Below are 13,417 nucleotides of genomic sequence, written 5' to 3'. Positions count from 1 at the left end.
GTGAGAGTTAGATGAGATAAGGGATATAAAACTTGGGCTTGTGCCAATTAATGAGTATTATTGTTACTGTTACCATGTTTATCTTCATCATGTGGTTATTACAGAGGAGCTTAAATGTTATGAAAATGGATGTCAGCTATAAGCTTAGAATTTTGTACTTACCTTTCTTTTGTGATAAGTTGTCCTTTAAATTATGTCTGTTAGTAAGGAAGAATTGTATGGAGCAAAGGAAAATAATGACAGAGGAATTCCTAATACAGAGTAATATGTGAAACTCAAACTTTTGGAAAAGAATGTGTTAATAGTTTTGCTCAAGATTGACTTGATAAATTTGAAAAAAAAAAAAAATTGGTTATTTTGAAGGTTAGTAAGGACTGTGGTTAGTAAAAATAGAAGACCCAAGACTTTAAGTGCTTTAGAGGAGAGTATGGTGATTTGCTTACTTTTTATAACCTAGTTTAGCTTTTAGTCAGTGCTAGGCCAATCTTTGAACTGAACTGAACTGAACTGAGGCCAATCTTTGGTCTATTGTTTAATAGAAAATTTATGCAAAAGTATAGCTTATTATGACAACTCTTGTGATTTGGTCTGCAGCGGCCAAATTCCATACACATTAAATTATTAGATGCACACCATTTGGGCTTCCCTCATGGCTCAGTGGTACAGACTCCACCTGCCAATGAAGGATATGTAGGTTCGACCCCTGGGTTGGGTAAATCCCCTGTAGAAGGAAATAGCAAGCCACTCCAGTATTCTTGCCTGGGAAATTCCATGGACAGAGGAGCCTGGCAGGCTACAATCCATGGGGTCACTAAAGAGTCAGACACAACTGAGCAACTAAACAACAGTATATCCTCTGATGAGTTTTCCAGTATCCTGCATTCTGAAAAACTTCATCTTAGACTGTCTTACGTTGAATAGCAAGTTAAATTTCTATAGACTCAGATCTACCTTGTTTTACTTATACATGTAAGTCTATGTTAGCTTTACAGTTTATGGGAAATCTAAGAAATACTGGAACATTAAAAATTAAGCATAAACTTGCAAACCCTGAATATTGTATAGAAAATGAACATAAGAAGACTTGAAAAGGAAATAAAAATAATGCAGATTGCCTAGGGAACTTGGGATCACAGAAATGACTGGTCATAAATTCCCTGAATTTTATTTTTACCTCATATATCCCAGATTTAGAGCTGTAGAAGCCAGTAATCCAGAAACACCAACAAATGGACACCAAAAAACAAAACCCTCATGAAAGGAAATAAAAGACATATAGACTGATTGTCTAACTGGAAAACCACCAGAAATATACAAGAAGTTCTAGAATAAATGAGTTCAGCAAGATAAAAGCTAATCATACAAATATCATTGTATATCTATATACTAACAATGAATAAGCAGATGACAAAATTCAAACTAAAATATAATTTACATTTACTTTTTTAAAAAAATCGCTTAGGTATAAATCTAATGAAATATGTACAGGATTTGTATTCTGTAAACTACAAAATGCTGATGAAAGAAATACATGAAAGTTTAAGTAAATTGAGAGACCTACTCTATTCATGGATTGAAAGACTCAGAATTGGTATAGTAAAGATGTCAGTTCTCCCCAGATGTGTGTACAGGTTTAATATAAATTCTGTCAAAAATCTCAGTGAGGCTTTTTGTTAGTATCGACAAGTTTATTCTAAAATTTATTATCGAAAGGCAAAGGAGCTAGACTAGTTAAAACAGTTTTGAAAAGGAGAATAAAGTCACAGTAATCAGTCTACCCGATATCAGGCTTATTATAAAGCTATAGTCATAAAGGTTGAATGCTACTGATGAAGAAATAGACCCATAGATCAAAGGAACCCACAAACAGACCCACAAATGTGTCCAACTGATTTTCAGTAGAGAATGCAAAAGCAGTTCAATGCATGGAAGGTAACCTTTCAGTAAGATGGTACTTTAAGCAGGTCTATAGCCAAAGGCAAATAAATTAACCTGAAACTAAACCTCTTGCCTTATTTAAAAAAAAAAACAAAAAACTCAAATCATTATAAAGTATAAAGTAATAGAGTTTTTAGGGGGAAAAAAATAGAAACTCTTTGAGACCTAGTAATAGGCAAATGGTTCTCAGACTTGACATCAAAAGCATAATCCTAAAAGGAATAATTGGTCAACTCAGCTTTATCAAAATGAAAAAATTTCACTTTGCAAAGTCTGGTAAGTAAATGAAAGGAGAAACTATACACAGGGGAAAAGTGTTTATAAAGCTTGTATCTCAAAATGGACTGGTATCTAGAATATGTAAAAGTTAAGTCGCTCAGTTGTGTCCGATAGGCTTCTCCGTCTATGGGATTTTCCAGGCAAGAGTACTCAAGTGGGTTGCCATTTCCTTCTCCAGGAGATCTTCCCGACCCAGGGATCGAACTCAGGTCTCCCACATTGCAGGCAGACGATTTTACCATCTGATCTACTCTCAAAACTCAACAATAAGAAGAAAAAAAATCCAATTAGAAAATTAACTAATTAAATGATGGTAAAGATGCAGAGAAGCTCTATCACTAACATATTGCTGGGGGGTATGTAAAATTCTGTGGTATTCCAAAAAGCAGTTTGACATTTTTTTAAACTAAACATTTCAATTACCATAGAACCCAGCCACTGAACATTTGTCCAGAGAAGAGAATACTTTGTTGTGGTTGTTTAGTCACTAAGTTGTGTCTGACTCTTTTGCAACCCCATGAACTGTAGCCTGCCAGGCTCCTCTGTCTGTGGGATTTTCCAGGCACAGATACTGGAGTGGGTTGGCATTTCCTTCTCCAGGGGATCTTTCCAACCTTGAGATCACACCCGTGTCTCCTACATTGACAGGCAGATTCTTTACCACTGAGCCATCTAGGAAGCCCAAGTGAACACTTACGTTCACGTAAAAGCTTGTGTATAAATGTTTATAGTAGTCAGTTCAGTCACTCAGTTGTGTCTGACTCTTTGCAACCCCATGATCTGCATGTAACACAGCAGGCTTCCCTGTCCATCACCAACTCCTGGAGCTTGCTCAAACTCGTGTCCATCGAGTCGGTGATGCCATCCAACCATCTTATCCTCTGTCGTCCCTTTTCCTCCTGCCTTCAGTCTTTCCCAGCAACAGGGTCTTTTCCAGTGAGTCAGTTCTTCACATCAGGTGGCCAAAGTATTGGAGCTTCAGTATCAGTCCTTCTAATGAATACTCAGGACTGATTTCCTTTAGAATTGACTGGTTTGATCTCCTTGGAGTTCAAGGGGCTCTTAAGAGTCTTCTCCAACACCACAGTTCAGAAGCATCAATTCTTTGGTGCTCAGCTTTCTTTATGGTCCAACTCACACTTCCATACATGATTACTGGAAAAATGATAGCTTTGACTAGACGAACCTTTGTCGGTAAAGTAATGTCTCTGCTTTTTAATATGCTGTCTAGGTTGGTCATAACTTTTCTTTCAAGGAGAAAGTGTCTTTTAATTTCATGGCTGCAGTCACCCTCTGTGATTTTGGAGCCCAAGAAAATAAAGTCTATCACTGTTTCCATTGTTTCTGCATCTATTTGCCATGAAGTGATGGGACCGGATGCCATGATCTTTGTTTTTTGCATGTTGAGTTTTAAGCGAGCTTTTTCACTCTCCTGTTTCACCTTCATCAAGAGGCTCTTTAGTTCCTCATTGCTTTCTGCCATAATGGTGGCTTCATTTGCATATCTAAGGTTATTGATATTTCTCCCAGCAGTCTTGATTCCAGCTTGTGCTTCATCCAGCCCAGGATTTTGCACAATGTTCTCTGCATATAAGTTAAATAAGCAGGGTGAGAGTATACAGCCTTGACTTACTCCTTTCCCGATTTGGAAACAGTCCATTGTTCCATGTCCAATTCTAACTGTTGCTTCTTGACCTGCATACAGGTTTCTCAGGAGGCAGGTTAGGTGGTCTGGTATTCCCATCTCTTTAAGAATTTTCCGCAGTTTGTTGTGATCCACACAAAGGCTTTAGCATAGTCAGTGAAGCATAAGTAGATGTTTTTCTGGAATTCTCTTGCTTTTTCTATGATCCAATGGATATCGTTCCCTTCTCCAGGGGATCTTCCCAACCAGGGGTCAAACCCAGGTCTCCCACATTGCAGGCAGATTCTTTATCAGCTGAGCCACCAGGGAAGCCTGTTTATAATAGGTTTTCTTCCAAATAACCCGAAGCTAGAAGCCACCCAGGTGTTCTTCAGTGGTTAAACTGTAGTACATTCATGCCATGAAATGCTACTGACAATAAAAACAGTTACTGATGTTTGCAACAATCTTGAGAGTTATGCTGAATGAAATGTGCAAATCCCCAAAGATTACATACCATATGATTTCATTTGTATAGCATTTTTGATAGGACAAAAGTATGGAAATGGAGGACAGATTAGCGGTTGCCAGGGATTAACAGTGGGTTTCTTTGTAGGTAAGGGTTGGAAGGGAACCCAGTGTGGCTATCAAAGGGCGACATGAGGGATCCTGGGATGAGGAAGCGTTCCATAGATTGACTGTTTGGCTGTCAGGATCCCAGTTGTGACTTTGTACTATAGTTCTGCAAGATGTTACCTTTGGTGGTATCTTGGAAAGGTGAATGTAGGATCTCTCTTTGTTCATTCTTACAACTGCATGTGAATCTACAGTTTTCTTGAGATACAAGTGTTGTTTTAAAATATCACACTTAATATTCCCTCCCATCATTCTCCATTTTTGCTCTCTTATTGTGTAAGAATAGCACAGACCATGGTTTCTAGTGTGGGACTCCTTGGATTTGATTCTGTGTGTCAGCAGGATGTCCTTTTCAGGTTTCTTCACATCTCTGTCCTCAGCTTTCTCATGTGGAAAATAGGGAGTAATCATTTTAATACTAATGATACTCCTCTCATAGGGTTCTTGGTAAGGATTAAATAAATTGTAATTTATATGTAAATGACAAAGCAGGTTAAGATAGTTTTAATTGGGCTTTTGGTTATTCTGTAGGTCCTGCTTCATGATGAAGATAATAACTTCCTGATGGTCCCCCAGCTCCCTGTCTCTTCCCTCTCAGCTTTCTTTGCTGATTGGACCCCATCTCACAAGAGCTGTGTCTCTGCACAGTCTTTCCTTCAGGTATCTCAGCCAGGCCCTGGATTATACCCTGTTTCTCTGGGCCAGTTATTTCTCTTCCTTCATCTCCAGGTCCATACTGTTCTGAACACTAGTCTTGTATATTCTCCACATACTTTGCCAACAAAGGTCCGCCTGGTCAAGGCTATGGTTTTCCCGTGGTCATGTATGGATGTGAGAGTTGGACTGTGAAGAAAGCTGATCGTCGAAGAATTGATGCTTTTGAACTGTGGTGCTGGAGAAGACTCTTGAGAGTCCCTTGGACTGCAAGGAGAAAAGGAGATCGATCCTGGGTGTTCACTGGAAGGACTGATGGTAAAGCTGAAACGCCAATACTTTGGCCACCTCATGTGAAGAGTGGACTCACTGGAAAAGACTGATGCTGGGAAGGATTGGGGGCGGGAGGAGAAGGGGACGACAGAGGAGGAGATGGATGTATGGCATCACCGACTCTGTGGACATGAGTTTGAGTGAACTCCGGGAGTTGGTGGTGGACAGGGAGGCCTGGCGTGCTGTGATTCATGGGTTCGCAAAGAGTCGGTCACGACTGAGCAACTGAACTGAACTGAACTGAACCCTTCCCAAATATACCTTCCAGTTTTGTCTCCACTCCCCAGCTTCCACCCCCCAACTACACTGGTGCTTAAAATCTTCAGAAAGTTCTCCTTGTTCTAAGGATAAAACCCCCAAATTCTTAACATGCCTGCAAAAGCATGCATGACTGGCAAAATTAGGATAGATTAGATTAGGATCGTTCTCCATAGACAAGTAAGTATTGTTGGTTGTGATACTTGTAATTGTATTACCTTTCATTTGTTTTATCTTATTCACATTTTAGACAATGTTTGTAGGCTTTTGCATATTCTGTTTTTCACTTAAGCCTTAAGTTTTTCCCATCAATTAATAAGATTTTTTTGTGACAGTTTTTTCCAACATATTTTTTAGTACAACGTAAACTTAAGACTTTACTACCTACACTTGCGGAAAAAAATTTTATTTTCTGTGTTTCATTTTTGGTTTGCAGCTTGAACTGTTGGACTTGTAGCTCTTTGATTCTATTATTTAGTTTTCAAGGACTGGTTGCTCAAGCAGAATTTTGTCCCAGATCTGCTTCAGGTCAATCAGCCCAGTCATTTGCCTATCATTTCTCTCATGATCGAAGGGCAACAGTGTCTCTTGAAACACTTCATCTCTGGTTGGGCTCCACCCTCCTGAAGGAAGTAGGGTTTCATGTCCAGCCTCTCCAAGCTTCTCCTTATTCCAAGGCTCTCTTTTGCCCTCAGTTGACTGTTAGATAGTATCTTTGCTTTAGTGAAGAGTAAATATTCAGGACTGTTTAAATCTTTTGTCATTGAGTTTTTACATCCCCCCTACCCTTTCAATCGTATTTCTTGTTTCTGAATTTCAGCCACAACACAAAAACAACATCTTGGTTAGACCCTCGGTGCCTGAACAAGCAGCAGAAGCCTCTGGAAGAGTGTGAAGATGATGGTAAGGGGCTAAGAAAGTCTGGGTTTAAGTGGGCTTGTTCACACATGCAAATTTTATTTTATGTTTTATTCTTTTGCTGTACTGTTTGGCATGCGGGATCTTAGTTTACAAACCAGATTGAACCTGTGCCACTTGCAGTGGAAGTGCAGAATCTTAACTGCCAGGGAAGTCCCACATTCGAAGTTTAAAGAGTTGTAGCAGGGTCAGCCAGGTTTCTAACAAAGTTTTTGAAAGGTAATCCAGTTTCTAGTAAGTGCATTATGGTTTCCAAAAGCAGGAGAGAAATCTGTAAAATTGTTTTAGAAGAACAGTTTGTTTAAACATAAAGACACACTCAGCTCTCTTAGAAACAGAACTGCAGCATAGTCAGGAAGGATTCAAATGTAGATGCAACCTAAGCCCTTCAGGAACTTGGAGAAAACTCTAGGAAGTCTCTACGAATTTAGAAACCAAAAATGCTTTGGTCACTTACCTACTGAGCTGCAATCATATATTGTGACAGTGTTAGAAAAAAAAATATTAGAAACTTGAAGTGTTCATGCTTCATAATTTGAGTATTTCTCCAGGTTTAGCATAAAGAAAGCAGATCTTATTATGTTTGGGAATCTCTGTGTGACTTAGAGTGTAACTTAAATATGAGGAAGTACATTCTTCCACAAAAGAGGCTGAGGTGTTACCCTTAGCCCCACTTTTCCTGTTAGTTTAAAGAAAAAAGGTTCAGCTGTCAATAAAGTCTAATTCAAGGCTTTGGAATTTCTAGTTACTTTTGCAAAAGTGAAGAAGAAATTAAGGTTGAACAAGTGTGTTCCCTTTTGATTTGTCCTAAGTTTTACCAAAATTGCTTTTTGACATGGAAAAATTAAAAGGGAAAAGGCTTGCTTTACTACTCATTATTCATTCCTGGCATTTGAATTAGTAGTATAATTATTGAATATACATTTTACTGTAAGTTAGTGAAACTTTATTAATTTATTCTATGGGACAGAATTATTGTCTGTATAACCTTGATGTTTGTTTGAAAATATAAACCAGTAAAGTATGATCCTGTGAAAGCTTTAAACTATAGGATGTATGTGGATTGTAAGATTCCATGAAATGAACATAGAATTGTGTGTTCATGTTTATCTGAGTAACTTCAAGTGGAAATACAAATCCTTCTGACTGAGGAGGCATAACGGAGAGACTCATTTTGATTGCTTAGTTGTAAAGAAGAAAAGGAACAAGCATGGGTAAATGCATTATTTTGCATGCTTAAGGATAATGGACTATCATGATTATTCACATATTCTATTTAACATGTGATACAGAAGTGACCAGTTTTCAAAGATAAGACCGTAAAATACATCTAACCATAAAACTTCTTGGAAAAGAATGTAATCTTCATTTGATGACTGAGATTTTGAAGCTGTTTTAGGCCCTCTTATTACCATCAGATCTTCAGTTTCACTATCCATTATAATTATACTGGGAATGTATGAAAATGCGTGTTAATATAATTTGATAGATAATAGAAGACTCAAATAGCTTTTACTGAGAAAAATGGAGTGAAAGTGTTGATACAATTACTGAATTTTTTTTTTTTAGCCATTCTAATAATTTTTAATTCTTAGAGTTAATGTCACTGGTGTGAACGTTATTCCCTTTGGAACAAGTATGTATTCATATCAGTGATTGTCGCTTCACCATTAGAATTCATGTGTTCTTTTTCTGGTAAAAACTATATGTATATCCGTGTGCCTGTGAAACCACAAATGGTTTAAGTATATACAAGCAGATTCTACCACAGTGGCAAGTATCCATTCCATATCTGCCTTTTCTCCTGCCAGTTATCACAAAACTGTCTTGTGTTGTTTATATCACGTCACAAAGAAGAGTCTCATTGTTCTTTTACAATACTGTTCTGTGTTTCTTTCTGCTCTCTGTAGGTCTTATGCATGTTAATTGTAACAATATAACATTATTGTAAAAAAATGTTCTGTTTTCTTTTTCCTATCTCAAAAAAGCAGAAACTAATGTGGGATTTTGATATTCAGTGTATAACCCTTGTTATGATTTCTGTGTTTTAGTAGTTCCATTAGATTTCTTCCTTGCTTGTAAGCTCTGGGCCAGTATTGTAATATTTAATAATGCTTTTTGTCCTAAAGAGAGTTTAGATTCATTTTGATTAAAACCCAACTAATGATTCCCATCAAACCTCGTCTTCTAAAAGTATTCCCTAAGTAAATGGTAAATTCTTGCATACTGAAGAGTCGCTCTTGACCTTTTATTTTTCTCAACACCCATTTCTAATCCATGTGCTACCAGCTGAGTTCACCTTGCCTCCCAGATGTTTCTGGAATTCATTCTCCGTTTTCCTCACCACGTACACCATCCCAGCTAAGGTCACGCTGATCTTCCACCCACACTCTTGCCCATTGCCCTGCTCGCACTATATTCAGAGCAGTCTGTTACAATGTGTTTGCGTTATCACCACCGCGTCAAGCCCTGTTTAATATTGTAGCTCTCTGGTCTGTTCAGTGAACGCCAGGTTCAAAGCTTGTCTTTCCAAGTTCTCTGTGGTTCAGCCTCTAAGCTTGTCTGACTCTAGTTCCATCGCACATTCTGTCCATCACCCTCAGTCCTCATTGACTTCCTGTTCTGTGATAGTTAGATGTGCTGTTCTCCCTTCTTAGAATGCTCTTATATTCCACAAATTACTGTTGAATGCTTTTTGTGTGTCAGGTGCATTCTGGGAATGTCAGTTGTATCACTGAAAACAATGAACAAGAAGCCCCACTCTCGCCGAGCTTAAATTCTAGCCATTTTTCACTCTAAGTCTTTTCATTAAGTTTTACATAACGTTCAGTTGATGGCTCAGGGACTTGCACATAGTAAATCTCATTAAAGAATTTTTAAGGGAATGAATGAGTGCCCTAAAAGATATTTTAGATAATATCCTAATGGGCATTTTCATGAAAGATTTTATGTAAATAAGATTCCCTTCTTAGGGAACAGTGCCAGTATCAACCTTATTACCTTATTGTTGGCAGTTGGTGACTAAAGTCAGTAATCGATTCGTTTATTTTTTCATCCATTTGAGAAATATTTGGTACCTGCTATATATCCAATGCTTCAGTGGGCACTGAGCACTGCAGTAGTGAAAGCAGACTTGATCCCTGTGTTTGTTTAGCTTATGGTGGAGGGGACAACCATAACTGTGTATGAGGTGATTTGTTGTATGGTGTCCTATATTCTCTTTGCAGTCATAGCAAAATGTCTTACTGACAGCAAGAGGTGGTCAGGAGTGAAAAGGATCTTGACTTGTTTTGCTTACTAAAATTACAGAGAACATTTTCATTCTAATATTTCTGAGCTGCTTGACTTAGAAATCTTATACAAAGTAAACTCTGCTTCCCAATTGTCCTTTCAGGGCAGCCTTCAAGCCTCACCTCCCGATGTACATCATCCTGACATTGTTCATTTTTCTAACTCCTTTTGAAAGATAAAGTATAGCTTATCTTAGAATCTTTGTTCTCAGTTTGACCTCACCTTCCATTTTTCAGGCAGCAGTATTACTTATAGGTTAAGTAATTTTTTAATTGTGAGTATAAGTGCCTCGCAGATTAGAAGATCATAGAAGGATTAAAAGGCCTAATATTGAAAGGTATAGCAGCTTTGTTTGCTCGAAATAAGGTCTGTAATAAGTGACTTCCCACGTAAGAACACCCAAAACCTCAAAGGTGTTTGTCATCTTTTACAACCAATCAAACCTTATTTTGACACGCAAGGAAACGAGCCATGTAATTATGTTGCCAATATCAGCCCTTCCTGTTTTGTGATTTACACTGAGGTCTTGAGTTGAGTAGCCAAGCCAATGAAATAAGCCACAATGCAGGTAAGGACAAAATAAAATGATGTGTTTGCTGTTTTTCTTGAAGGGAGTTTCTTTCCTTGGTGCTGGTGTCTGAATTTTTCTTTCTCTCTTTTCTGTCTCATTCCTGCTATTCCTTTGGAGAAGAAGGGATCCATACGGAGGAGCTGGACAGTGAACTAGGTAAACTCTCCCAGCCTGCATGACTTCCTCTGGGTGCTTTGGTTTCCAGTGACTTGCTTAATCCCTCTGTTTCTTTAGTTTGCACTTCTTCAATTACGATTTTCATTCCGGCTTAGCCACAAAAGGTCAGTCGTATACAACCCGTGTGCCTGACTGCAGACATCATACAGAGTTGTAATAAATTGTGTCTACAAAGAAAAAGTCTGAGGGAATTGGGACTAGAATGAGAGTTAGCAGATCAGTACTCTCATAAATGAAGGATTAAGAAAAAACGAAGGGATAGATGCTTGCCATGTCCCCTGAACTCTCCTATAGTCTATCTCAGCCTCAATTCTTTATTTGGTATGAGTGGTTTTCTCTGTGGGGAATATAGAAAAGCAAAACAAACAAAAATCTACCAGACTAATTGAAAGATCTTAGGGAGAGTAACAGCAGTACAACAATTCCACTGATAAACTGAATGGTTGCCAAATCCTAGAATATTAGGACTATGGTTAGTCATATAGGCTACTTATTGAGTTTGTAACTCTAGTGAATGGCTTGAAAACCAGATGCTGGGTTTCTGTGTTATTTTCCTTCAAATGTGTATGTCAGAAGAAATCAAGTCTTGATTACTCTGAGTTCTTGCAGTTTGGGAATAATTTACATTAGCTGATAATGCCAAACTCTTTTATCTTTGCTGTTGGAACATATTGAATTATGTTCCCTGGTAAGTTAAATGTTTAATGTTCATCTTTGAACAGTATTAAAATTAGTTTGCTTTCCATCTGATGCATCTATGAAATGATAGATGGGAAAGTACAAGTTTTGGCTAAATTGCACTTGAAAGCCTTGGCTGATTGAAAATTGACAATAATATATTTTTAAAACAAGATTATTTAACATCAATATGAATAGAACTGTCCTGAGATTATTCAATCAGACTAGCATTTTTGTTTGCCTTAAAAACTGATAATATAAATATTTAATACAGATTATTGGTTTTTGTTCAATTTGACTTGTTTTTATTATCTAAATAAAATGATTTATTATGGCTGGCTCAGGATATAATAGAATCTTGCTCTATTTTTGTTAATGTTTGGAACATATCCTGTTGTTATTGGTGGATATATCAACAGTGGTCAATAACTGTTGAAAGATATTTTTAAAGACATACAGTAAGTTGTCATTGTGGAAGGAATGATTTGAGATTCAGCCTGTGTAATAGAACAATTTGAAACTCATTTTGTAAATTAAAAAATATATTAATCTAGTGATATGAATGATTGTTAAAAAAGACAGAACTATGTTTTCCAGATGAAAAATGAGTGCCTCAATCCTTTGTGGAACCAATTTAAACTACTCTGTGTGTGTGTGCGCTCAGTCGTGTCTGACTGTTTGCAACTCCATGGAGTGTAGCCCCTGGCCACCTGACTAATGTGTGTGAGTGCCCAACACCATGTGTAGCTGGCTGGTGAGATAGTTCCACTGTACACAGGGGTACAGCCTATTTGCTTCTGTGGAAGCTTGAATGTTGAAATTTTTAGGGAAAAATCAGTTGTCCTCTTTTTTGGTGTACCTGTAACATTGTGGAAACATTCCTGTGCTGTTAAAGACTCTGCAGAGTAAGTTTTACTGGCTGCATAGTATCCCTTTTCATGATCAGAGCCACCGTTCTGGGAGATGGTTTGGTAAAGCGGAAGCTGTCTCTGGGGTCAAGGCACATTGCCTGGCTTCATTTCTGGGCTCTCCAACTTACTGACTGTGTGACCTTGAGGAAGTCATTCACCTCTTAGCTTCCTGTTCCTAACCTGTAAAAAATGAGCTCCCATGGGGCTTAAGACTTAATGATATTGTATCTTAATATATATTTGTTCCTGTGATCACATATTGTTTTTGCCAATTTTCTGATTTATTAACCAGTTCTTCCCTGTTGGACATTTTGGTTCTTCCTTGTGATACTTTTTTGTGTTTAATATGGGACCGGAGAGCAACATGTATACTACAGAGTTGGCCCAAATGTGTCCTTGTGGGTAGAGATAGGACTCCCTGGTTTTTGTCTGTATGTGTCCTCTGTATAATGAGTGGTGTACATACACACACACACACACTTTTTCCTTGCATTCATTTCGGGTTCTTTTGACAAGCTCACTGCCCATTTTCTTAATAAGAGGATCCTAATTTCAGACAATAGCAACTGTCAAGGTTTTCATTGAAAAATATGATTCTAGATGTGACAAGGACACCCTCTCGATAATCTGCCTCTGAGAAGTAGAGGTGGTGGGCTTGGGTGTTGGATCCAGATCATTTGCTTCAGACTTGTCATTTCTGAGCTCTGTTGTTTATGCTGAATCAGTAGCTCCATTATGCACTTTGGATTTGTAGAATTTATCACATCTTCTGCAGTAAAATCCCCAGAATCAAAAAGCACTTGAAGAAGCTTCTTTTTGGATTACAGAGTATTCATGTGCTGCAGCCAATTAGGAGGCAGAGACAGAGAAATGAGGTCCCCTTCCAGCCAACACTGAATCACAGTTTAGAAATTTATCTCTGTTTGTGAACATGACTTTTAATCTGTGTGTTGACAAAATTCTGGGAACATTTGTCTGCTCCATATTCACTTCCATGGTGATGATTAGTACAGCGTGAATTTTTTAGTGGTAGGAACAGCAAGCTAACAGGCCATGTGGATCTATCCTACTCCTTTTGGGCTTTCTGGCAATTGCCATTAGCTAAGCTTAGGTGCCAGGTGCTGTGTAAAAGGTTTTCAAACCTTATTT

At 38.0% G+C, this 13,417-nt stretch overlaps 1 protein-coding gene across 14 annotated transcripts in view; it reads left to right on the top strand.

The window, feature by feature from the left end:
• MAGI1 (membrane associated guanylate kinase, WW and PDZ domain containing 1) overlaps nucleotides 1–13,417 on the top strand; it is a 663,463-nt gene that overhangs the window by 555,502 nt on the left and 94,544 nt on the right. For 6 of the 14 annotated variants that reach the window (XM_055414277.2, XM_055414266.2, XM_055414268.2 and 3 more), the window contains exons 6-7: nucleotides 6,543–6,625; nucleotides 10,620–10,658. In XM_055414277.2, the coding sequence (XP_055270252.2) occupies nucleotides 6,543–6,625; nucleotides 10,620–10,658 (122 nt within the window). The remainder of the gene's footprint in view (nucleotides 1–6,542; nucleotides 6,626–10,619; nucleotides 10,659–13,417) is intronic. The other 8 variants (XM_055414267.2, XM_055414272.2, XM_055414276.2 and 5 more) reach the window with 2 other exon arrangements.

This window comes from Moschus berezovskii, chromosome 24, assembly GCF_049115385.1.
Source record: "Moschus berezovskii isolate FMDL1 chromosome 24, NW_MosBer_1.0, whole genome shotgun sequence".
NCBI classification, from domain to species: Eukaryota; Metazoa; Chordata; class Mammalia; order Artiodactyla; family Moschidae; genus Moschus; species Moschus berezovskii.
This window is presented reverse-complemented; position numbering and strand designations above follow the sequence as displayed.